Consider the following 25,770-nt stretch of genomic DNA (forward strand, 5'->3'; position numbering starts at 1 on the left):
TGCCCCGCTACGTCCCACCCAGGGCCACAGGCTGCAGCAAGTTACCCAACCTTCGCGCGGCTGGGGATGTGGAAACAGCTGGCGAGGTTCCGGGTGCCAGCGGGTAGGCCAGTTCACCAAACCCCACCCCCCCTGCAGCTGCCGCCAAATCCTCCTAGGCCCTCCAGGCCCATCAAATGCCAGTGGGCGGCAGGGTTTGCTATCACCACTCGCACTGGCACTCCATCACTTCGGACAGATGGGTTTTGCAAATAGTCCGAAGGGGCTACTTCCTCGCCTTTGAGACTACCCCTCCAGCCATGCCACCGCGATATCACCGCATGTCGGAGGATCATCTGGCCCTTCTCTAGCAGGAAGTTACGGCTCTCTTGGCCAAGGGAGCCATCAAGCACGTTCCTGTCCCAGAAGTAGGTCGTGGTTGTTTTTCCCACTACTTTCTGGTTCCCAAGAAGGACAAGGGCCTGCGTCCTATCTTGGACCTCAGGGACGTCAATCGCTTCCTCCGGAAGGAGAAGTTCAAGATGTTGACGCTTGCTCAGGTCTTGTCTGCCCTCGACCCGCAAGACTGGATGGTAGCGTTGGACTTGCAGGACGCTTATTTTCACATTCCCGTCCTGCCGGCCCACCGGCGTTACCTGTGGTTCACGGTAGGCCACAAGCACTTTCAGTTCACCGTGCTCACCTTAGGCCTTACCAGCGCCCCTCGGGTGTTCACGAAAGTGATGGTGGTGGTCGCATCTCATCTGCGCAGATCAGGGGTTTCAGTCTTCCCCTGTCTCGACGACTGACTGTTGAAGGCGGGCTCGCCCCCGCCATTTGCAGGGGTTCTCCATCAATGTGCCGAAGTTGCACCCGATTCCCTCTCAGAAGCTCCTCTTCATCGGAGCGGTTCTGGACACGATGCGGTTTCGGGTCTATCCTCCTGAACAGCGAGTCCGGGATATTCGGGCTATGATTCTGATCATAGGGCCTCTGTCCCGGGTTTCGGTCAGAATGACCCTGAGGCTGCTGGGTCTCATGGCTTTCTGCATCCTGCTGATCGATCATGCCAGGTGGCATAGATCTCAGAGGGCACTGCTCGACATCTGCAGTGGTGGCTTACGAACTAGTATTGGGTCAATGGCAGATCCCTCTTCCTTCCCCAACCAGACCACACTGTGGTGACAGATGCCTCCCTTCTGGGGTCTGGTGGCCACATGGGAGAGGCAGAGATCAGAGGCCTCTGGTCTCTGGCGGAGTCCGGGCTTCACATCAACCTTCTGGAGCTCCGGGTGATTCATCTTGCACTGAAGGCATTCCTTCCCTCTGTCCGGGGAAGAGTAGTGCAGGTGTTCACGGACAACACCACCGCCATGTGGTATTGCAATAAACAGGGTGGGGTAGGGTCATGGACCCTATAGCAGGAGGCCCTCCGCCTCTGGACATGGCTGGAACATCAAGGCATTTCCTTGGTGGTTCAACACCTGGCAGGTTCTCTGAACACCAGGGCGGACGAACTCAGCCGCAGGTGCATGATGGATCACAAATGGCGTCTTCACTCGGAGATGGTGAAAGGTCTCTTTCAACAGTGGGGAGAGCCTTGGTTAGATCTATTCGCCACCGAAGAGAACGTGCAATGTCAGCAATTCTGCGTGTTGGAATTTTCAAGGCGGCACTCCCTAGGCAACGCTTTTTGTCGCAAGTGGAGTTGCGGTCTGTTGTACGCCTTTCCACCTATACCACTTCTGCCCAGAGTGCTGAAGAAGATCAGGCGCGACCGGGCCCAAGTCATTCTTGTGGCTCCGGATTGGGCACAAAGAGTCTGGTATCCCGAGCTGCTCAACATGGCCATCGGTCCTCCGATCAGACTGCCTCTTCGGGAGGATCTTCTGTCGCAGCAGCAGGGGACAGTTCTCTACCCGAAACTGTCCAGTCTCCACCTCCTTGCGTGGAGATTGAACGCGGCAGTTGACATCTTTCTACCTGCCTCCTGAAGTCTGTGATGTAATCTTGGCAGCCAGGCGTCCCTCCACTAAGACGGTATACGTCTGTCGGAACAAATTTGTGGCATAGTGCACAGCAAAGGCTGTGGATCCCCTTTCTGCCCCTCTTTCTGAAGTACTCTTGTTCCTTCTCTCTTTAGCCCAGCAGGGCTCTGCTCTGGGCGCTATCGAGGGCTACCTTTCTGCCATCTCTGCTTTCCTTCGCTGCCAGATCAGCCTTCTCTTTTTAAGTTCCCGGTGGTTAACCGTTTCTTGAAAGGCTCAACACATCTTTTTCCTCCAATTCCATTCGTTATGCCTCAGTGGGACTTGAACCTTGTGCTAACTTATTTGATGTGCCCTCCCTTTGAGCCGCTTCATAACTGTCCTTTACGTCTCATAACTCTTAAGACTGCTTTTCTGGTAGCCATCACTTCTGCTAGAAGTGTTAGTGAGCTCAAGGCTCATTCTTCGATAACTCCTTTCGTGTCTGTTCATCCGGACAAGGTGGTTCTCAGGACCCGTCCATCCTTTCTTCCTAAGGCGGTCACTGCCTTCCACATCGGGCAGACCATTACTTTGCTCACCTTCTTTCCGCCTCTGCATCCTTCAAAGGAAGAGGAGAGGCTCCACTGTCTGGACCCAAAGCGTGTGCTCTCTTTCTATCTGGATCGCACAAAACAGTTCCGGGTGGATGATCAACTTTTTGTTGGCTAAGTGGGTGCATAGAAGGGTCGGGCCACAGACAAATGCACCATTTCTCGATGGTTCGTGTTGTGTATTAAGGGTTGTTACTCTCTGGCTAAAAAGGAGCCTCCAGTCAGGCTACGCGCTCACACCACCAGGGTGACAGCAGCCACTACTGCCTTGGGAAGAGGAGTGCCTCTGAATGACATCTGTCAGGCTGCAAGTTGGGCATCGCTGCACACGTTCACCAAATACTACTGCCTGGACAGCCAAGTCCGGAGAGATGGCTTCATTGGCCGTTCTGTTCTCCAGGACTTTCTGGTGTAATCTTGGTTCGCTGACCCACCACCGGGGTTGGTATTGCTGGGGTATCTATTCTAAGGTAAGGAATCTATAACTAACATGTTTCTTTCAGATGCATAAGTTACTTACCTTCGGTAACGGTATATCTGTAAGAAACATTAGTTAGTTATAGATTCCTTACCGCCCCACACATCCTCCCTGTTCTGCGAACTGATTTCTAGGGTTAAGGACATCCTTTCAGGGCCCTAGTTTTGTGCACCAATGGTCAGTGTCTTGCATGGCTCTGCGTTTCTGTCTCGGAAAGTCGTGTACAGAACTGACGTCAGTGCACAAGGGGGGAGTCTAAGTAGCAGCCGTGGCGTCATCCCGGCGACCACGACGCCGACGTCGGACGCGGAGCCGACCAACGTCACCTTCCAACGCGCAGAGGTACTGCTGACGAAAAAGCTTTCCGGATCCAGTCTGACGCCTGGGGGTAATTCTAAGGTAAGAAATCTATAACTAACTAATGTTTCATACAGATATATTTTTACTGAAGGTAAGTAACTTGTGCTTCAGAAGCAGCATCCTGTCACTGGATGCTTGGAGTGACATAAGATGACTTATGTTTCACAATTCAGCCTCTCCTCTGCTTCTGGGGAATCCAATCGCGCAATATACCCCTTCACTCCTGTGTCAGAAATTTTTGGGAATAGCAGAGAATAAGGTATCTGGCATGCACCAGTTGGGCCTGATCATATTGTTGCTGTTTATGCACTGCACTGGCATTTGAACTATTGAATTAAATTCACCAAATATATATGTTTAGGAGTCCGTCTTGTGTTTTCTCCGTGTCAAAGCTACCACAAGTAAGATAAATTGCAGACAGTAGAATATTTAATGTAATAATAATGTATGATGCTTGGGTGAAAGATACGGTTAAACTTATAATATCGAGTATAACCCTGTTCGGCGTCTTGTCTTATAATTAGTAGTGTTCATTTCCTTTATATGCATCTCATATATGTATTTGATGCTAAACAAGGTCTTTGTTTATGTTGTAGGAACACTTCAGCAATGACCTACATTAGCAACTGTGTTTGTGATAAACAATGTAGCTCTGTAAATGATTTTCTAATTTCGTACATGAAGGTGTGTTTGCATTATAGATCTATTTGAATTTTGTATTGCAGGAAATAAGAGAAAATGACTTAAAGGGGATTTCAGTGAATCATTTGGAAGTTCATCCGAATGGAAGACGTTTGTTAATTCATGCAAAAGATAGTACTTTGAGAGTTATGGACCTCCGAATGTAAGTTACCTGGTTACAAAAAAAGAAACAAGCCATCCCATATCAAAGAAGTATAATAACAAACTACCGTTTTAAAAGTTTGAAAGTAATGGGTGTGAAAATTAAATTAAGGTTGCAGCTCAGTCAAAAATAATCCAAAATACTTAATATCACTGCTGTGAATTTTCTGCCTTTTTATGACATACCCATAGGCTGTCTGCCAGACTCTGAAGTTACACACAATTTAATCATAGACAATAATGTGCATGCCTCACACTAGATGCTATAACTAGAGGTGATTTGTTAACCTGGTGTGTGTAACAAAAATAGAGAATAGCCTATCAAAAACTTTAAAAGAATCGTCACTATTCAGCGGTTAAGAACACAAGGAAAGTTAGTGTTCTGCAGCACTCCCCAAAGTCTACTTATTGAGCTACATAATTCAAGCATACGTGTCCAGCCTATGACCATATATGTATACTTCTAGTAAAAGATGCTCTCAATTATTATGATGATTGTCATACTGGAAATCCATTTTATAGCTCTTTGTGGTGCCATATATATACTACATGGGACTGAAGATCCAAAGGTCTCCTTGCAAAAATGATGGCATTGAGATACATATTGTTTTCTTTTTCCTGTGTCAACATGATGACAGGGGGTGATCACAACAGCCCTTGCATGTAATTTCTCGCAAATAAATCTAACTTTTGTATGCAGCTTTTTAAATAACATAAACTGTTATAAGAGACTTGATTTCAATTACTGTGAATGGAGTGGCCAGAATATACCTGTGATGGACACCAATGTCTCCTGCTTTGTTTACCACAACAGAAATGTATGTGAAGAATATTATGCTTTGTCCTCTAAGAGATATATATTTTAGAAAGAGGAGGTTTTCCTTGCTCAGTACAAGAAGTCGCACTCTGTAGAGTTTGCACTCTGTAGATTTTGCACATGTTCAACCCCGTTGCCATTCTCTGTCGACTTCCAAGTGTTTGATTTCAAAGTGAATGTGAGAAATTAGGTAGTTGACTGACTGGGGTGTGAGCCCTTGTCAAGCAGCAATCACAATTCTTGTCAGGGTGAAGCACAAGCCAACCCGAAATTAACCTGTGCTCAACCCTCTGGTAGCTTACCAGAGAGCAGTGAGGCTCAACTTAGAGGCAATATGTAAAGTATTTGTGCTGCACTTCAAACAGTAATAAAGTCAAAACACCACAGAAAAAGTATCCCACACCAAATTAGAAAAATAGTTTTCATTAATAAATAAAACAAAGACCGAAATGACAAAAATCCAATCAGTAGAAATGGAGATTTGCAATTTTAAATGTTTTAGTGAAAAAAGTGCCAAAAAGCACAAATTGCCAACTCTGGATACCTGGTCGCGCCGGACTGGGGCAAAGTCACTAGTTCAGGACGGCAGTGGAGCGCCGGCCAGCTGTTGGGACCCAGTTAGCCCTGCTAAACAAAGTCTCTTAAATCCTGGTTTGCGGAACGTTTCGAGGTTCTGAGTTGAAGACGTGTTGCACACTTGAAATGATGTGTTGGTTCCAAGGTGCAGTGAATCTGTGGTGCGAGGTCCCGTGTCATCGCTGACGATCTCCTCGATGAGCGCCTGCAATGTGAAGTCTGGCGTTGATGATGCGCTGTGCATTCGAGGTGACTTGTCAGTTCCGAGAAGCTGCGAGGCCGCGCTTCGTTATCAAGGCTGCCATTGATGAGGGATACAAGGGACTGCGCAGAGGATGTGTCATGCAGCTGCAGCCCCGATGGGCTGCAATGTGGTTTTTGTGACTGGTCAAATCCACAAAGCAGCGGCGATGCATCGGTTCTGCTCATGTTTGCGCCTCGCAGCAGAGAAGGTGGGTTGGTTTTGCTGGAACACAGGGGCTGGAAGAGCACCTTAAGCCCACTTCCAAGCATCCAAGACTGGGATGGCACAACTTGACAGGGTAGACTCAAAGATGGCAAGTGCAAGGTTGTTGGAAACCTGAGGATTCTCCGAGGCTTCAGATCACGAGACCAAGCTAGCCCTTGGAGTCCCTTGATTCTGGATTCAAGTGCCCTTCTCACCCAGGCAGAAGGGCAGTAGGTCAGTGGGGCAGCAGTCCTTCAGAGCTGTAGTCATGCAGAGTGGCAGTCCTTTCAGCAGTCCTTATTCCTAGCAGAGTATCCACAGGTCTAAAAGCGTACTGAAGTGGTGTTGCCTGAGGTCCAGTATTTATACTCAGTTGTGCCTTTGAAGAGAGGAAAAACTTCTAGAGGCTTGCCTTTGAAGTGCACAGGTGCCCTGTCTCCTCTGCCCTGGCTCCAGACTAACTGCAAGGTGTATGCAGGCCTTTGTGTGGCGACAGGACACAGCCTATTCAAGTGTATGTGGGACTGGGCCTAGCTCTTCCCTCCCATTCTAGCAGTAATGGCCCATCCTGTCACACCTAAGCTCCCCACTTCGTGTGGTTGTCTAGGAGGAATACCCAAATCCCAACTGTCAACTACATACTACTACATACTACATAACTACTGTTATGTGACCCAGGGATAGGCTGCAGGAACCAAATGACTAAGGCAGGAAAAAACTAACTTTCTAAAGGTGCCATTTTCAAATGTGTCATTTAAAATCCAACTTCACCATAAGTTTTTTTTTTTATTGCAAATTCAAAGCCAACAAAAATGAACTGGTTATTTGTTCTCATTTGGAAATTACACACATAAAATGTAATAATGGGAGAGGGACGCCTTGCAATAGTGAAAAACAACTTTAGGTGTTTTTCATTAACAGGACATGTAAAACTTAAAAGTGCATGTCCATCTTTTTAAATACACTGCACCCTTTCCTCTGGGCTGTCCAGGGCCTACCCTAGAAATTACTTATTTGTATTAAGAAGGAAGGCTTGGGCCTGGCAAGAGGTTTATTTTGCCAGGTCGAAATCGCAGTTTAAAACTTCAATGTAAACGATGTGCTTCCCACCCGGGGAAGCGTGTCCCCTAGTCGCACCGCTTCTATCCCGGGAAGGGATGTAAACAAGTTCATCCCTCTAAACAAAAATATTCCATATGAAACTCTTGAATAAATAAATTATTTTTTAAGTAATTTCCAAGAGGATGAAATTCAAATGCATTCCAATCGTATTTATTTACATGCATGTCGATATAGATCAGTGTTTAGGTTTGCAGGTTTCAACAATTCCAATGCATTTCGGGCAGGATGCTCTTCATCAGACGATGTTTATCTCTGTAGGGTAATAGAAAGGTGAAATGAAAACTAAGCCTCAAGGGGGTCTGATAGATATCAGAACTCACAGTCCTTTACATCACCTTCACATCATCGAGGTTATGTGATGATGTAAACTGGGTGGAGTGTAAAGCATAGCGTGAAAGGATGTAAAAGTTTCTAGTAAGTGAAGTTAAAACACACAAGTGATTCAAAGATGAGAAGGTGCCCCTGTACTCACCAATTAGAAAAATTAAGAGTATTGGCAGGATATTAGAGTGCAAACAAATGTCTCGCCATATGTCTATGAATGACAGGTGTCGCTGGTATTTATAAGGGTAAGTCCTTGTAGGTATGAGCTAAGGATACCATACATTGACTTAGTGACACAATTAACTTCGCAGCGCTTCTTATCGTAAGTGCAGTTCTCGTGGCATGAGACGTACGTGCTTAGGTTTGTGAGAAGGCGTCCAGAGATAAATGACAAGTGATACAAAGTACTCATATAAACTTGTACCATGCCGACAACGATGTTAGGTAGTAGGTGCAATATCGCAAAATGTCATGGTGACACTATTGGACTCCAGCAGTGTTTCTTATTGTAGACCATTTTGCATGAGGTGTTAGGATATTAACTAGTGCACCATTCCGTCGCCATGTTAAGCCGATAAACCTGGATGTTAGTATGGGTCGTTTTTATGTATCAGAACATCACACATAAAAGAAGGACTGCAAATGGGCAAACGGGCACCACCATCTCTGAATGGTGAAAAGCGACGTATTGAACTTGCTGTATATGTTGCAAACTTGTGACAGCACATATCGAACTTGGGTAATGTAATTGATTTGCCCCAGACCTTGGTGTATTACATGCAATGCAGGTGTAACAGAATCCTCTAATTGGAGTAAATATATACGCAAACATCCAGACATCGAGGTGTATTCAATACAATACAGGTGTAACAATAAACCCCAATTAGAGTGAACATTTACATCAACATCCAGTTGTCGTCACAAGATGAAAATCAATAAAACTTTATCCAACATTAGAACACTTTCATTGGTGTAACAAACAAACTGAAGTAGAAGTAAACCTCCTCATGAATGCCCATTTATCACCACAAGGGTGAAATTGTAATCCAATTTTGGTTTCATGGGTCTTATTGTGTACCATGTGAAATGTGTTGATATCAATTTATATCTAATGAATGTGGTTGAATGGTCGTGTGTCTGATGATCAAATAAATAGGGTCCGTTGATCAGGATAATGGCCACAGAGGTACTGTGTCCACCTTGGTTTAAAATGTGACAGGGAGTGTATCCCAAGTGTAGAGGTGTGTTGTACATGCTCAGTGTAAATCGAATTAAGTGTAAGCCAAGCGTAACATGGACGCAAATGTGAGTCAACATTTAAGGGCACAACGTGTCTGTGAACACTTTAACACTCTATGGTGAATCTTTCTACAGATGTATACATGAAAGATATGAACGTAACTGAATGGTGATAAAGTTTGGACTTGTCTGTAAAATGATATCCGTTTGTGTATTGAATCATGAAATTATAGTATTATATACAGAAAGCAACTGAATTCAATGCGATCATTTAAACCATTTAGAATTAGTGTGCCAGTCTCTTAATCCAATGTGTCTCTCTTTGAAGAAGATGATTTTGATTGTCTACTCCATTTCGTAATGGAACCATTTGTGGTGCCAAATACTGCAGTTGCCAAATGTTTTGGCTGTGTGTCATGAAAGGTGAAGCCACGGTGGACTTTGTGTTTTTTGTGCAGATGTTACTTCTGTGTTCTTTGACTCAAATTCTAATCTTGCATTCTGTTTTCCTGGTGTACATAAAGTCACATATGCATTTCAATAAGTATACAACGATGTATTACGTGGTTGCAATTTAAGCAAGGGATTGTTCCTTTATGATCAAGCTTTTCTCTTTTGGCTTCCAGTAGTTCTTTGATAGTTTTCCCTCTTTCATAGTCGAAGAGAGGAGGATGAGAAAATATTCCTCTAAAGTCTATCTCAGTTTGCAACATAGGCCAGTATTTCAAAATGATTCTTTTGAGTTTTGCACTTCTGGTTGAGCATTTCTAAACATCAAGAGTTTTCTTGGTTTCACCTTGAGTATGTTTAGGTGTCAAGAGTTGTGCTCTAGTTTTATTGCTGGCCCTTTCAATGGCTTTGTTTAGGATAACATCTGGGTAACCTCGGGACCTAAATCTTTCCACCATGTTGTTATTAATCTCCTCTAACTTATCCTGGTTGGAAACTATCCTTTTCACGCTCAGTAGTTGTGAATATGGTAAATGAACCTTGGGAGATTTTGGTGAAACTGTTGAAATGTAACAAGTTGTTATGATCTGTGTTCTTCCTGTAAACATTGGTCTCAAGTGAGTCCTTTGTTTCGGTTACCAATACATCTAAGAATGTAATGTTGTCTTCTCTGATGTTGTAGATTGAGCCAATTCTGTCATTGATTGTGTTCAACTCCTTAATGGCCATTGTCAGTTCAGTTTTGGATCCTTTTCATAGAATGAAAATATCATTAATGTACCTCAGAATGGTCATGCAATTGTGTTGCCAAGTTTCTTTGGTGAGATGTTATCCAATTCAAACGTATTCATGAAGAGGCTCGCATAGCATGGGGCAGCACAATTCGAACCCCACCTCAGCCCCGAACATCTCAACCGCCATCCCCGACAGCTACAAAATCATCCACAAGGACTGCACCAATCTGTCGGGAGGAGGCATCGCCATTGTACGCAAAAACACTCTCTGCCTCACAACTAGTTCCAACGATCGCTCACCCGACATGGAACACCTCCACTTCCAGATCTAGACAAACCCGAACCCTGACACCCTTGTCTGCAGATCTCCCATACTCCATACTCCCTTCAGCGAAGCCATAGCCGACTTCATCGCTCACCACGCTCTCACCTCAATGGACTACATCCTCCTCAGTGACCTTAATTTCCACCCGGACAACCTCGACGACCACAACGCATCTTCCCTCCTAGAGAACCTCGCCACCATCAGACTGAAACAGCTGGTTTCCTCCCCCCAACCCACTCAGCAGGACACACGCTCAACCCCATATTTTCCGCAGGCAACAATATCTCTGTCAGTCACACCTCCAAAATACATAGGACAGACCACAACTGCATCCACTTCTCCTTCGACAAACCCACCGAACACCCCGCGCCCACTGCATCCCGCGGAGAAGTTGGAACAAGATCTCTGAAGACGAACTCAGCTGCCTAGTGCGAGTAGTGAAGGGATTACCTACCCGCGTCTGCTACATTCCGGGTGTAGCAGACGTAGTTAGGTGATTATGCCGAACGCTTCAATGGGTCACTGTCGCCTATAGCGTACGCATGCGATTACCTCAGAGGCACTCCTTTCACTGCGAGAGGGTTGGATTTTTTTTAGGTGACTGATGATATAAGAGTATCCTTTCCTGGCACCTTACTACTTAGTCTTTCCTAGACTAAGACTCCGGGAGACTTTCCCCTGTTTTTTAAGAAAGTTTTTTTTTACACTATACCTGGTCCTAATGAAACGTCGAGGATCCCTTCTGGACCAATAGGGCGTGAAACTTGCCGACTGCACGAACAATTCAAACCAAACTATATTTCCTCATTAGTGGAAAGTAGTAGTTTGGCTTCTGTTTTTACTCTATCCGGTGGACCCAGGAATAAAAACCTTCTTTTATTAGGCACTATTGTGATATTTTAAACCCACTATCACACTACCACCACCCACCCGCACTCACCATCACGCGGATTTTACTTAAAAAGATCTCTGCCAAAGAGCCCTCTCGCGGCGCCCGTGGTGTATTGCAGCTACGACCCCACGAGCAGTAAAAACGCCAATGATGAAGCATGGCACCTTCACAGTCCCTGCCCCCTTCTCTATGTTTTCTGTTGCTTATCTCCTTCATGAACAGCTACCCCTGAGTGTTTTACATTAGTGTTCTAGGGAGTAAGGGTATTGGACCTCTTTTTCCACTCTCGGTCCCTACTTCTGTGGTTTGTGGTGGTATGACCAAGAACATGATCATTAACATTCGAAGTATAAAATGAGGTAACCATGATCACTATAGAACCACCGTTGTGTGCTTTACAGCAGGTGATTTCTGGGTTCATTGAAATGTGATTGATAACTCCCCTTTCTTTGTTGCTATGTTTGAGGGTTTTGTTCTCTAATTTTTTTAATAACTTGGTGATCTCTTTTTTTATGATGGCCTCGAATGAGTCCAGTATCTTATGACTGGCCGTGGCATAAAAAAACTCTTCGGTTTTGATCCCATCAAAATGCCTTCCTTTTTGGGGCGTTGTTCCCTATGACATTTTCAAAGACGTTTCGAAGTTTTAGGGTCCTCGTGAATTTGAAGAAGGTTACTTCTTGTTCTAACTCATTTTCTCCCTACTTACCATTCAAATAAGTCCCTTTTTGTAAGGTATCAATTTGAATCTTATTGTGTTGATGTTTGTATATGTTGATCACTAGACACTCCCACTTCTCAGTTATGTCTTTTGACTCTTGGTTATTCTCTTTGATGTGGTTGGTTCTGTCTCTGTTTGTGCCGTCCCACCTCCTGGTTTGTCATTTACTACTGAGCCCACTTCTAAAAAAGAGACCATAGTTGTGGGAAATGTATGTTTATCTTGTACTGGTAAGCTTGAATGGTATGGGGGAAGATTACATACATCAAATCTCTTACTGCGTTGTCCTGGTTCACTGTCCAGTGGCGGGTTCTTGGTTTCGGATGGTCTAGTTGGAGGTCTGTTTTATCGTTTACCATTAATCTGTGCCCAATTATAAACCACTCCTAGTTTATAGTCTATTCTAACAGATGCTAGTCATGGGGCCGTATTACACATTATCACTGTTTGCGCCCAGTGCACCTTTTAAAAGCTGCGCCCGGCGCCAACAGTCGCTCTGTGTTTTCACAGTGCAGGCGGCACCCGCCGGCACTTTCAAAGACATTTAGAGATCCCCTTGCAGGTGGGTGCAATCAGTGACTGCACCCGCCTGCAAGGGCATGTCTGGGGGGTCCATGAGACCCCCTTTGCCCCCTGCGGAAGGCTACTGTCGGGAGGTGCAATGACAGTGCACCACCTTTTAAATGGCGCACTGAGAGTGCGCCTCCTGAGGGCTTCTTTGACTCTCTGCCCGCGTCTGTCATATAGCACGGGCCCAGAGTCAAAGGAATTCTCTCATTTGCATATGGCACACCCCTATGCAAAGGGCACACCCCTATGCAAATGAGGGAACACCTTCTGTAGATGGTGCCGGCGCTTTAAGTGCACCAGCGTTATTGGTATTATAGAAGGGGACGCACAAGCGTCTGTGTCACCTTTTATAATACCAAAGTGCCCCGGGGGCGCACAAATCGGGCGCAAACACCCTGACCAATACCGACTGCAGGCTCAGGAGATTGTGTCGGAAGGGCAGACCATCTCCATCTCCAACACTTCAATTAGATGTGCCCTCGATGTGGCAGACACCGCCGCCAAGGATATTAACTCCAGTATCCTAGCCTGCTGACGTGATTGGCATTGTATCTCTGTCTTTCAGGTAGAAGTTCAGGAGTCTCTGATTAATATGCCTTTTGATGTAGAACTCCTCTTCGGCCCATAAGTTGATCTTGTGCTGGAGAAAATTAAAGAGGACACTAATACTGCCAAAGTGAAGGGGGCACTCCAGTAGCCATCACTTAGTTCCATTTTCCGTCACACAGTTTCGTGGCAGCACAAAAGGTAACCCCTCGGAGGCTTCCTCCTTCTATTAGAGGCAGCAGTAGCTGCTCCAAACCTCCTGAGGATACTTCAGAAGCACTACATGGGAAATAATACCTGGGCTAGAGGTGGAGCAGCTACAAAAGCCGCCTCACCTAAGCAGTGTCTCCCTTTCTCTTCATTTGATCACACAACACATGTCGAGGGAGGTTTCCAGGGGTTGCTTCCACAATGGCAAACTATTATCTCAGAGCATGGTTACTGTGTGGCGCTCATTGCCCCACCACCAAACATCCAACCAGGAAAGCTCCCCCCCCTCCCCCCCCACCAAACACCAGCAGCTCCTCCAAGAAGAGGTGGACATTCTTTTACTCAAGCGTACCAAAGAGCCAGTACCGCCTTAATAATGTGGCAAAGGTGTGTATACCCTGTACTTTCCTATCACCAAGAAAAGCTTGTCCTGCTGGTCAATTCTAGACCTTTGACCCCTCAACAAGTACCTCCTGCCAGAGCATTTCCACATGGTCACGCATGAACAGCACTTTCATTTCAAGGTTCAGCCCTTCAGTGTTTTTACCAAATGCCTTGCAGTGGTGGTCACTCATCTCTGGAGGAATGGTGTTTGCGTCTTCCTGTACTTTGACGACTGGCTGACAAATAGTGTAAGCAAGCAGCAGTGTCTAGCTCACACACAGATCACCTTAGACCTCCTTTACAATATGGGCTTCACCATCAATGTGGCCACTACAGATACAACCGTTCCCAGGGGCAATACTGAATTCAGTCACTGGAAAGGCTTACCCTAGTCCTGCTCATGTCCAAGTCTTTTAGTCTCGTCAGCCTCTTTCCTAGCCAGATCGTAAGCTAACTGTATACACAATTATGTGCCTACTTGACATGAGCACTTCCTGCATTGCCATCGTTCCCCACTCCCGGCTCCATATGCGTCCACTCCAACAATGCCTCGCTGCACATTGGTCACAAGCAGAGTGTTTATGGGACGATCTAATATTGTGAACGACGAGCAACCATCACTCTATACAGTGGTGGAAGAGCAACAGTTTGTTGTGGGGCAGGTCTTTCCTGGACCCCGTTTCCCAAGTGACAATCACCACGGACACCTCTCTCTGACTGAGTGGCACATCTACAGGACATCTGTTCACGGTTTGTGGACCCCCCACCAACAGACGTTTCACATAAACTGTCTGGAGTTGTTGGCAGTTTAATTGGTTCTTAATGTTTTTTTCTGCCATGTTTGCCACAGAAAAACAGACCTGATCAAAACAGACAATATGACAGCCATTTACTACCTACAAAAATAAAGGGTGTGAGGCTGGTGAGAGGGCAAGCACTCGGCCAGGCTTTCGCGGTTGTCGCAGGACATGTGGTGCTGGACAATCCACCACAAAATTCACCTTCTAGGGTAGTACATTCCGGGAGCAGACAATGACTTTACAGACCTGCCCAGCAGGATGCAGCAACAAGTCCTTGAGTGGGAACTCCATCCAGAAGTCCTGCTGCCCTGTTTTTGGCTTTGAGAGTTTTCCCGACATAGTTCCGTTTGCAACCGCCAAAATGCCAAATGCACACGCTTCACATCCAGGTTTCCACACCAAAGTCTATGGGCAATGCAGGGTGGATACACTGGTTAGGGATTTTGCCTATGTTTTTCCGCCTCTCCTACTCCTTCAGTACATAATTCGGAAGCTTTGGCAAACTTCCCTCATCCTAATCTTAGTGGCTCCCACATGATCCAGGCCCCCATTATTTACAACTCTCCTTATGTTGTCAGTAGTCCCTCACAAGAAGCTCCCCAGTAAGCTGGACCTTCTCATCCAACACCAGGCCATCCTCAGACATCCTAACCCCAGGTAGGTCAACCTAGAGATCTGTTCCTGAGGTCCTAGAGTTTGTATAGCTGAATTTGCCCCCTGAGTGCATGATCATCCCATTACTTAGGCCTGCTATGCCGCAAAAAGGAAGAGGTTTGTCAACTACTGTCTACCCACACACAGGGACCCATTAAAACCAACAGTGCATAACATTGTTTGCTGCCTGTTGCATTTGCAATGCTCAGGCCTGGCTTACACTTCCATTCATTTACATTTAGCTGCAGTGGTAGCATACTTAGAGGACCGGGAGCACTCCTCTCTGTTCAGAATCCCCATTATTAAAGCTTTCATGGATGGGCTCAAAATGGGCTTGCACCTCAATGTAGTTCTCGCTAAACGCGTGGCCTCACCTCCTTTGAGCCTCTTCATTCTTAGCCTGGGAGGTGACTTTATTAGTTGTTCTCACTTCTCTGATGTGTTTGTGAGATCCAAGTGCTCATGTTAGAGGAGCCTTTTTTTAAAGAACACGCTGACAGAGTAGTCCTTGGAACTAATTCAAACTCACTACCGAAAGTAATCTTTTCTTTCGCCTTAACCAGACAATTTAACTACCAGTAGTGTTCTTGCATCCTAACTCGGTAACAGAAAGAACATTTCACACTTTAGACATAAAGAGGACCCTCATGTACTACTTTGATAGGAGAAAAACATTTAGTAAAACTCAACAGTTATTTGTAGCCTATTCAAAGCCGCACAAGGCAAGTGCCATTTGGAAGCAGGGATGGCTCAGTGTTTAATCAAGTGTATTCAAACTTGCAATGCCAAAGCCAAAAGGCAGGTCCCTTCTCAGCCAAGGCCGCATTCTACACATAAGAAAAGTAGCCTTGATGGCTTTCCTAGGCACCATTCCAGTAGCTGATATCTGTAAAGCAGCTACCTGGTCCACACCACACATGTTCACTGAATACTACTGCGTGGATATTCTAGGGCCTGACTGTCCTATCTACACTATTTCAATCTTTTGAAACATTCCCTGGCTAGCCACTGCCTTAAAGAACTGCATTACATTATCTGCAGAGCATGTGTATCTACAGCTACACATGCCATGAGCAGAAAATGTTACATACCATGTACACATCAGTTGTGGCACGCAGTGCTGCAGAATCACATGCACCTCCCTTCTCCCAGAAGCCTTTGATTGTTGTAGATATATTCATTTCCTTAACTTTTATTTTTCTGTTGCGTGTACATCTTTACACATTCTCATGTTCGATCTCCATCCTCACCTGCCGTGTGGGAAAACAATCCAATTATGAAGTCGATGCCCATGCGCATTACCAGCTAACGGAGGAGTCATTATTCCTCATGACTTGAAAGACTTCTTTGACCAAAAGCAAGTTGTACATGTCCAAGCCCAACCCTATTTTGCAGGTGTATGCAGAGCATATTAATCTACAGCACTACATGCTGTAGATGCTCACAGGATAAGTAACATGTTCCTTTCTATTTTGCCTGAACATTTCGGATAATCAACAAGATCTCACTAAAAGGCCTCTTTTAAACAGGTAGTTCTGAAAGATGTTAAAGCATCCTCCAGAAGGCTGTCCACATCTTTTGGCTACCTGCTTCCAAGGATTCCTGTTTCATTTGGAAAATTTGCACCAAATGTAGGAATACCAAATAGTGAATAAATGTCATAGTTGTTTTATCATTTACTTTTTTTTTTAACTCTTGCTCTTGATTGATAGCATCATAACATCATCACTGAACCACTGTCTGGTTGGGCCTGAAACTGTAGTGTAGTCTTCCTTGAGATACTTGCCAGAAAATAGTTTGTCTGAATTTCATCTTATTCATGTAACCAATGGTTTATTACAAGTTTTTGTATTCACAAAACTCGTCCTAGCACCTCTACATATATTTACATATTGAGACATCTTAAGCCTGCGTTTAGGTAGATTGCCAGGGAAGTTTAGTTGTGTATGTTTTCCACTAATTCATGTTTCTACAAAATACTTGTAAGACATGTAACATAATATTTTGTATGAAACTTTATCATTCTTTTTTGTATGACACATAATAAAAATAGTGGAAAAATATGCATTTATGTATGTCACAAAGGGATATTGAAAACATGGGATTGCTGAAAGGAGAGTATGTTTGCCAATAACTCACATCTCCTGGTATGGCTAGACAGAGAAGCCCCCACCACCTTTGACAAACCTATAAACTACTTATGAAAAACCCAATACTGATTTATAAAGCTTAATAAAGAAGACAGGACTTCTGGCAGGCCGCAGTAAACTCCACTGGCATTACTTCAGCTGGCCCTTCTCACTGGGAATTCCATCTAGTCCTGCCACCAAGTTTACATATAACTAGGTTTGAATGGACAAAAACCTTTCCATGATCACACAGGTCAACACTGTCACAGAGTCTCGCTTTTGAAGCTTACAAATTTAGGGAAAAATCCTTCAATTCATCCATTGAAAAACATATGTCTACATTACTTGTGTTAGCTCTCTCACTGAATATTTCAATGCACCATATATAGGCCTGTGAAGTCACAACTAACAAACTACAGCAAATTCAAAACTTTGCTGTAAGGTTGTCTTGCGGCCTTCATGACTTTGACAACATAAGTGAGGCCAGGAAAAGCTACTTTGGCTCCCAGTCAAACAAAGAGTTGCATTTAAAGTATGCCGTATTATATAAAAGATATCTTATTGGCTTAAACCATGGTTCTCTTAAGTCGGTCCTGGAGGGCCGGATCCATGCCAGATTTTTAAGATAACTAAATGTATCTTATTTTGGAAATGCTAAAAATCTGGCATAGATCTGGCACTCCAGGACCAACTTTAGAGAACCCTGGAAGCAATCAGGCCTCAATGAAAGTGTTTTAAGCACGTGACTTCACTCTAGTGTCCAAAGGTGATGCACGCAGTGGTAGAAGTGGGCGGGGTCTGAGGGGCACGACTTGCCCATCATTTTTTAATTTAAGTAAAACTGTTCCCCTACTTTTTGTCAAAGGACAACCGTCCTGGGACGGTTAATGGCGACAGTTGAAATGCTACAGCTGAAGTGCACGGCAGAGAGTCTTCTGTGCTGGGAAACCGTAAGATGGACAGAGAGTCAAACAAGCCTTCTTTCCAGGGTGCCTGCTTGCCTGAAAGAAATGTAAATATGTGCAATTGATTAATCGGCAAGAGTAAAGGGTGCTTGGAAACCAATATTGGTTTTAATTGATGTGATCACTTGAAGCTTCCTTATGACACAAATATATTATCATTGAGGATATTATAAATAAGTTACCAGCTGGGCTGTGAAGTGTGTTCTTTGAAAGGGCAGTTATAGAAAAATGCACTATCTACAGTCTGTATATTACTGAAATCTTTATTTTGGAAGCACTTTTTTTTTTAAAACATATTTTATTGTGGTTTTATAGTACCTTTTGAGCAGATGCCCGATATATACCATCATGAAACAACTTACTGGCAAGTCGCCAGATAGGCCAACATCATTGGGTACATTGTGTATACGCAAGAATGATAATGAAAAACAAAACAGTACGCAGACATTCCCACCCCACCCTAACTGGCAAGCATATATGATTACCAATGTGCAACTTAAAATGGAGAACCCAATATCATACATCACGGCCCAAAACCTCTTGTGGAAGCTGCTATCAGGGGGATTGTGAAGGAAGAGGAGGGAGGTCTATGCCCTGGTATGTGGCCCATCTCTGCCAGATTTTCCTATGTTTTTAGGGCAACCCTGTGCCTTAATAACTGCTATCTCCGCAACCATGCAGTTGTCTAATTCCTTCCGCCATTTCCCTATTGTCCGTGGGGAGGTCCCTTTCCATTACTGGGCCATATCGCGTTTAGCGATTGTGAGTGCAAGGAAGAGTAAGTGTTGTTTATAGCGGTTCCCTCCAATGTCATCTGTGCTGTGGAGTAGGAACAACCTCTGGTCAAATGGGAGGTCCCAAGACAAAACCTCCTTAAGGCAGGCTAACACTTTGCGCCAAAAGGGCTGTATGGCAACGCATATCCTGTGGAAGAACGACCCCTCCTTCCTGTCACAACGGAGGCACTGGGGAGATTCTATGGCCCCCATTCTCCATAGACAGGGGTGTGTAATACACACGATGAACATACTTAAATTGAATACGACGGAACCTGGAGGAGATAGCAGCACCCCGGGGACTGGCAATAGCCTCCGCCCAATCATCATCAGTGAGTTCTGGAAGATCCTCTTCCCAGGCCCTCCTAGTCTTGTGAAGGGTCGTAGTCAATGTTTGGTATATCTGCCGAATTTTGTGTTCGCCCATAAGGAGACGACCCTCTAAAGGGTGGAATTCCGGGAGATCAGCTAGATTAACAAGCAATGGGGTGAGAGCATGACGCAGTTGGAGATACTTATAAAACTGAGATTTATGAAGATGGAACTCTTCTTGCAGTTGCGTGAAGGATTTTAGAGTGGTGCCCTTCATAATGTCCCCTAATGTGGAGATGCCAATTTGATCCCACTGACGGAGCCCCTGCAACGTGGCCACTTGGCGTACAAGTGTTCCATGCCACAGTGGCGTCGCCTGGGTCAGACGCCCATGCCACCCCATGCACCAGACAGTATATCTCCACAGCTGAATTGTTGTTCTGCTGGCATGAGGAAGAGGATCTAGGGACTGTGCGCTGTACAGCAGCCGAAGGAGGGAAACCCCCTCCATTGCCGCATGTTCAAGGGTATATGTCGGGTCTGTAGGTGAATTATACCACCAGTCATTAATAACAAGGAGGTGGGAGGCCACGTTATACGAGTACACTTCCGCGGCCGCTATGCCGCCACAGTATGTAGATTGCACACAGGTCTGTAACGCCACCCTAACTGCACCCCCACCCCATAAGTATTTGTTGAGTATGGCATTTATTTGCGCAAACCAAGACCTTGATATATGATACGGGAAGTTTTGGAGTCAATAATGCACTCTGGGGAGCAGAGGCGTAGCTAGAGCTTGTGGCGCCTGGGGCTATCCCTCAGATTGCCGCCCCTGGGGGTGGGGGGGGGGGGTGCTGGGAAAAAGGACGGCGAGCACTTGAGGGGTCCGACTCTAGGATTTTTTCTTTGGGTAGGCCATAAAGAAGCATGGGTGGGCCATGAAGACGAGTGGGTTCCAGTAAGTATTTCAGAGATTCTATATTTTAGGTGTTGGCATCTGTCCTCTTTTGACATTTTTAAAACAATTACTACCACCCAAAGAGCTACTGACTTCGCTTTCTCTGTTGCCCTTCTAGCTTTGGGAAAGGGGAAGGACTTTGCTTGTCAGAACTTTAAAATAAAGATGCGGAAAAATCAGGCTGCAGCATGGGTCAAATTATGCAGCAGTGTTGACTAAATTGTGCAACAAGAAAAAGCAAACTATGCAGCATAATGCGGCACATTATGTGATAGTATTAGTTCATTATTTTGATATTTGTACGCTTGCTAACACTAGACATATATTGCACCGCATTGGGACCAGAATAACACCTGAATATCGCAATAAGAAGGTGACCAGTCAACCTTAGGGAAGAACCTTCCACTCAGCGCTACCACATGCAATTTTATAACTTTTGAACCATTTGAGCTAAAAACAACCTCTTTAAAAAGCTGCAGATTATGCAGAAGATAATGGATTATGTGGCAAATGCAGCAAATCCATAGCTATGCGAAAAATGCCACGCCTTCACAATCACATAATTCCAGTGGCCCTGCCCATAGGTCCCTGCTCAAGGAATCATTCTATCACTTGTAACAATCGACATACAAATTATTGTGGTGTGAATTAATGATGAGTAGAATGTTTTTTCATTTAGCCAATGGAAAGATAAAACATATTTTAGTTTTAATTTTTCCATTAATTTATTTTTTATGTAATTCTGCAAGTTAGTAATAGCCTCAGAGTAGGAAGAAATAAAAAAAAAACACCTGAGTAAATCTATATGCTAATTATAAACACATTTTCACGAACTTTTTGGGGAAAAGGAAATCCTTTGCAAAGCTTTTCTGTCATATCACTTTTTGCAACTCCTAGGTACCTTGTGATGGAAGCCTGCAGCCTCTTTAGTGTGAGTGAGTGAAATTGTTCAGGATGTCTGTGCGTTTCATTTGCACATCATAGCAGCTTCTATCCCTGCTAATTTCACACCTGTCCCCAGGCTTGAAACTAGAGCATGTCAATGGTTCATAAATAAATAAAACAACACAGCAGGGCACAATGGGGCTTCAAGCCACTGTGAGACACTAGGATGAAAAACAATCACTTTCCAGTTCACAATGTCCTAGGGTGGGCCAGGGCAATCCTTTGGTGGGCCTGGCCCACCCTCTAGAACCGGGCCTGGTTGTAGGTATGATGTTAATTGTTGTATCACATATCTGGATGCAATGACAGAAACAGCAAAATACATGTCAGGCGGCCCATTATGCTAAACACAGATTTTTAGTGGAAGTGTTTTAAAGCCACGCCCTTAATTAAATCGGCCATCCCCCTTTGAGAGACCCCCCCCAGTTTTTTCATCTCACTTAAAGCCCTGTTGGCAGCTATGCTGCCACTCTGCCACTCACTAAATAACCCCTCTGAAAACTCTCCTCTTACTTCATGTGAGACTTGCTCCAGGACCTCTATGGCAGGCAGGGGTGGTTGGTTCGAACTTCGTTCACGGTTCACTTAATCAGCAGCCAGACCAGTCTCCAGAGCCAGTAAATCGCCCAGAGAGCAGCACTGCCACTGACTGCCCCAGGCCAGAATGAGCGCGAGAGCGCGTAGGGCTGGGCTGGCCAAAATAAATCATTTTTTTAATGTCGCCCAGGGCCATCATTGGTAACGCTCGCACGCTACAAGATTGATTGACGGCCCTGGAGGCTGGGACGGACCAACAGTCAAGAGCTGAGCAAATACGTGGCCGCAATTTTGGAAGCACTGTGACTGCCGCTGGTGCACTAGCAGTTCTAATAAGAGCAGGTCAGTGCGCGCAGAACGCATTTTCAAACTGAGCCACGTGCGCGGCACTGGTGGCCCGTTGCTGCCGCGGCGGCCTTTATAATTTATTCGGGGACACAGTGTCCCCAAATAAATTATAAAGACGGCTGTAACGGGCCACCAGTGCCGCACGGTCGCCCCCGAAATTGTGCCGCACGGTCGCCCCCCCCTAGCTACGCCACTGCTGGGGAGTGAGACCATTTTAAAAATAGCCGAGTGCTCATACAACGAGAGGGGCAGGGAGGATCATACGCACGTCTCTCCCCGGTGGCCGGCCAGGAGCGGGTTAATGTTGAGCGCCCATGAGGTTGTAGGACAAGGGGACATCAATATTCTGAGATATTGGAAAACATCGGTAACATGTTGGAGCTGAGATGCCCAGGTACCTCTGCCTTGTTGTCTGCATACTGGGAATAGCACAGATTTGGAAGGGTTAGGTTGGAGTCCAGTGGTCTGGCCGAAGACACAGGGAATCTGTAAGATTCTCGGGCCCGAGATCCAGGGATCCGTCATGAAAAATAAGACATCGTCTGCGTATAGGGCAATACGATCTGGCTGTGATCTTGGCCATTCAAAGCGATGACCAGCAACGCACACTGAGGCCATGGGTTCTGTAAAAAATAGACGAACGTATGCCAGGAAGCGTGGGCCAAGATTGACCGCCTCCAACAGCTGGAATAAGTACTCCCAGATCAGGGAGTCGAAGTCCTTATCGATGTCTGCCAGGAGTATCGCCGCAGGACGCCCCAACTCAGGGGCCAGCACCATAGCATTATGGTCCCGGCTAATATTATGTAGAGTGGCTCGATTAGGCATGAAGCCGGATTGATCTAAGTGAATCAGATTTTTGATGCAGGAACGCAGGTGATCTGCGAGGACCTTCCCCAGTAGTTTTGATTCAAAATGAATCTGGCGGTACGACGATGGATCTTCTGGCAGGCGGCCAAGCTTTAAGAAGAGGACAATCTCGGCCTGACGCCAGTCCCTGGGTAATAACTATTGCTTGAGAGCTTCATGTATGGTTTCCAGTAGGTGCGGACCCATCAAGGTCATATGAGAACAAAGGAACTCTTTGGGGAACCCGTTGGGGCCTGGGGCCTTGCCGGGTCACATCACCTTCAAGGCCGCTGCCAATTCGTCCACTGTGATAGGGGCTTCTAATTGGTCTCTCAACTTGTCTGATAGTCTCGGGGGAGGGGAAGGGGCATGTCTCGAAGGAACTCAGCTATGAGATATACTTGGAGAGCTGTTCCCTTCGAGTATATAGCGTAAAAGAATGATGCGCGAATTCTGTAACGAATTCTGCGGGGGATGAGCGTAAAACACCGTCCTGCCCTCTAATAATCGGACCTTTGGCCGGGGCGTGCTCGGACTGACATAGCATGTTTAACATCTTGCTAGATTTATCCCCCCACTGGTATATCCAGTGTTAAGAAACCAACCAGATATCTTTAGCCTCCACCATAAGGTGCTGGTGCTACTGTTGGTGCATGAGGGATAGGTTATGCTGGAGGGTGGAGCTGGGGGCCAGCGCGTACTGCGCCTCAAGGGATGTGCACTGGGCTTCCAACTCCGTCCACTGAGCGGAGTGATTGCGTTTGTAACTGATATCAACCCCTCTAATTGTAGTTTTCATACATTCCCAGAGGGCTTTCTTGGAGGGAGCAGAGTCAGTATTCAGGGTAAGATAATCCTGGATTGCAGTGTCCAGACCCTATTGATAGTCTGGATCGTGAAGATGCCATGGGGACATACGCCACCGGAGGGGGGGCTTTTGAATGTGTAGGAGGAGTGTCACTGTGACTGGGGAATGATCAGACAGCCCTCTGGGATGTTGGGAGACTTTGGAGAACCTATGAATGTAGTTGCATGAGGTGAACATGTAATCTAGACGAGATAGGGAACTATGAACCTTGGACATGTATGTGCAACCTATATCAGTGGGATGATATTTGCGCCATATGTCTGTCAATCCTAATGTATTGGCCAGCAGTGACAACTTAGAGACCCCAGCGGGAGGATTTTTACCTGAGCCCCATCGTCTATCAAGCGATGACATAACGTTGTTCCAATCGCCTCCCAAGAGTGACAGGCCCTCCAGGAGATCACTCCACAGGTGAATGATACACTCGACAAACGTGTTACCTAAAGGCGGAGGTGCATATACACTACCTATGTTAAGAGGTTCCCCATAGTGTGTGCCGGACAAGAGGACATATCGACCCCTGGGATCCACCCAGTGTTTGCTATGAATGAAGAGAATGGCTGTTCCTCAGGAGCCCCTAGTGAAACCCACGTGCTAGACTTGCTGGAACCCAGACCTGGACAAACAGGGAGCCTTGTTGCCTAAAAGATGAGTCTCTTGCAGGAGAAGGATGTCAGCGCCATATCATTTAGCTTGACGAAGGACAGCACCCGTTTGATTTTATTAAGCAGCCCATGAACATTCCACGATACTACAGTGAGGTCATCCACAGGAGAGGCAAATTGCTGTGTGGCCATATGGCGAACTTGGGTCTAAAGATACAGGCCTACCTAATGTGGGCTGGAGTGAGCATCTGCGAAGGAATAAACACTGAAAACAGCAAAACTTGAGAATGGATGAACCCCCCCCCCCCCCCTTTTGTCCCCCCTCCCCTATACTGCCATGACCTAGGAGCATCTGTCGTGGTATGGAACGCCCCAGGACCCAAACCGAAGACCCTAGCGCGCCAATGCCAATGGATCCCAACATTCCCATAGAACATTAACATTGGGGTACAAGAGTCCTGGTCAGGTCAGCCATATTGTACTATGTCCACCTCCACTTGGTGCAAGAATGACAAGATAAGTCCAATGAATGGACGTTCAGAGACGAGCAAGTAAGGAGATTCACAGGCTGTGGGCTGATCATGATGTGTGCTCAGGACTGGAGGAACGCTGGGCGGATCCAGAGCGATGCCCTCTCTTTGATTTCGTCCTATGCGATCTGTTCCTGTGCGAGCCCCTGGATGAGTCAGTTTCAATTGGCGGCGGTGAATGTGGTTTCAGCTGGGCTCTTTCATCAGACCATGTGAAAACTGCTTCAGGCGAGTCGAAAAAGTGGGTCTTAGAGTTATACACAACACATAACCTAGCAGGGTAGAGCAGCATGTACGAGATATTGAGCTCCCGCAGTCTCCGTTTTGCCGCAGTGAAGGACTGCTTCTGCTGTTGAACCAGACGGATGTAATCCGGGAAGATCATGATAGGCTTTGAGTCGAAGATAAGTTTATCTTTGTGTCCAAGCAAACTGTAATACCGCGTCCCTGTCAGCGTAATTGAGCAGCTTGGTAATGACATGCCGTGCAAGTTCGCCGGGAGGTGGCTTCCTCGTTAGTGCCCGGTGGGCCCTCTCGACTACAAAGCACGTAGAGATCATATCGGCGGGCAGCAAATCCCTGAGCCAAGCGGTGAGGTAGCGATTCTTTGAGTTGCCCAGGAAACCAACAAATCAGAGATTATCACGCCTAGCGCGGACTTCCGCTTCTTCAGCCCGAGACGCAAGTTCTTGCTTTAGAGTTGACAGTCAATTCATTGATGCGCTGCTGTAAGGTCGTCACGTTATCTTCCACGGAGGACACCCCTGTAATGCGATCGACAGCTTTCCACAGGTCTTGGCGCAAGAAGTAGACTTCGGTGCCAACGGTGCCAGTCTTAGCCTCAAGTATGTCCCTGGCATCCGTAATGGGCGCCAAGAGGACCACATTATCTGGT

The 25,770-nt window shown here is 45.9% G+C and overlaps 1 protein-coding gene across 2 annotated transcripts in view; it reads left to right on the top strand.

Annotated features, from left to right (window-relative positions):
* AHI1 (Abelson helper integration site 1) overlaps window positions 1-25,770 on the top strand; it is a 971,238-nt gene that overhangs the window by 300,064 nt on the left and 645,404 nt on the right. For both annotated transcript variants that reach the window (XM_085611599.1, XM_085611600.1), the window contains one exon: window positions 4,124-4,242. In XM_085611599.1, coding sequence (XP_085467725.1) covers window positions 4,124-4,242 — 119 coding nt within the window. The remainder of the gene's footprint in view (window positions 1-4,123; window positions 4,243-25,770) is intronic.

This window comes from Triturus cristatus, chromosome 6 (genome assembly GCF_964204655.1).
Source record: "Triturus cristatus chromosome 6, aTriCri1.1, whole genome shotgun sequence".
Taxonomy (NCBI): domain Eukaryota; kingdom Metazoa; phylum Chordata; class Amphibia; order Caudata; family Salamandridae; genus Triturus; species Triturus cristatus.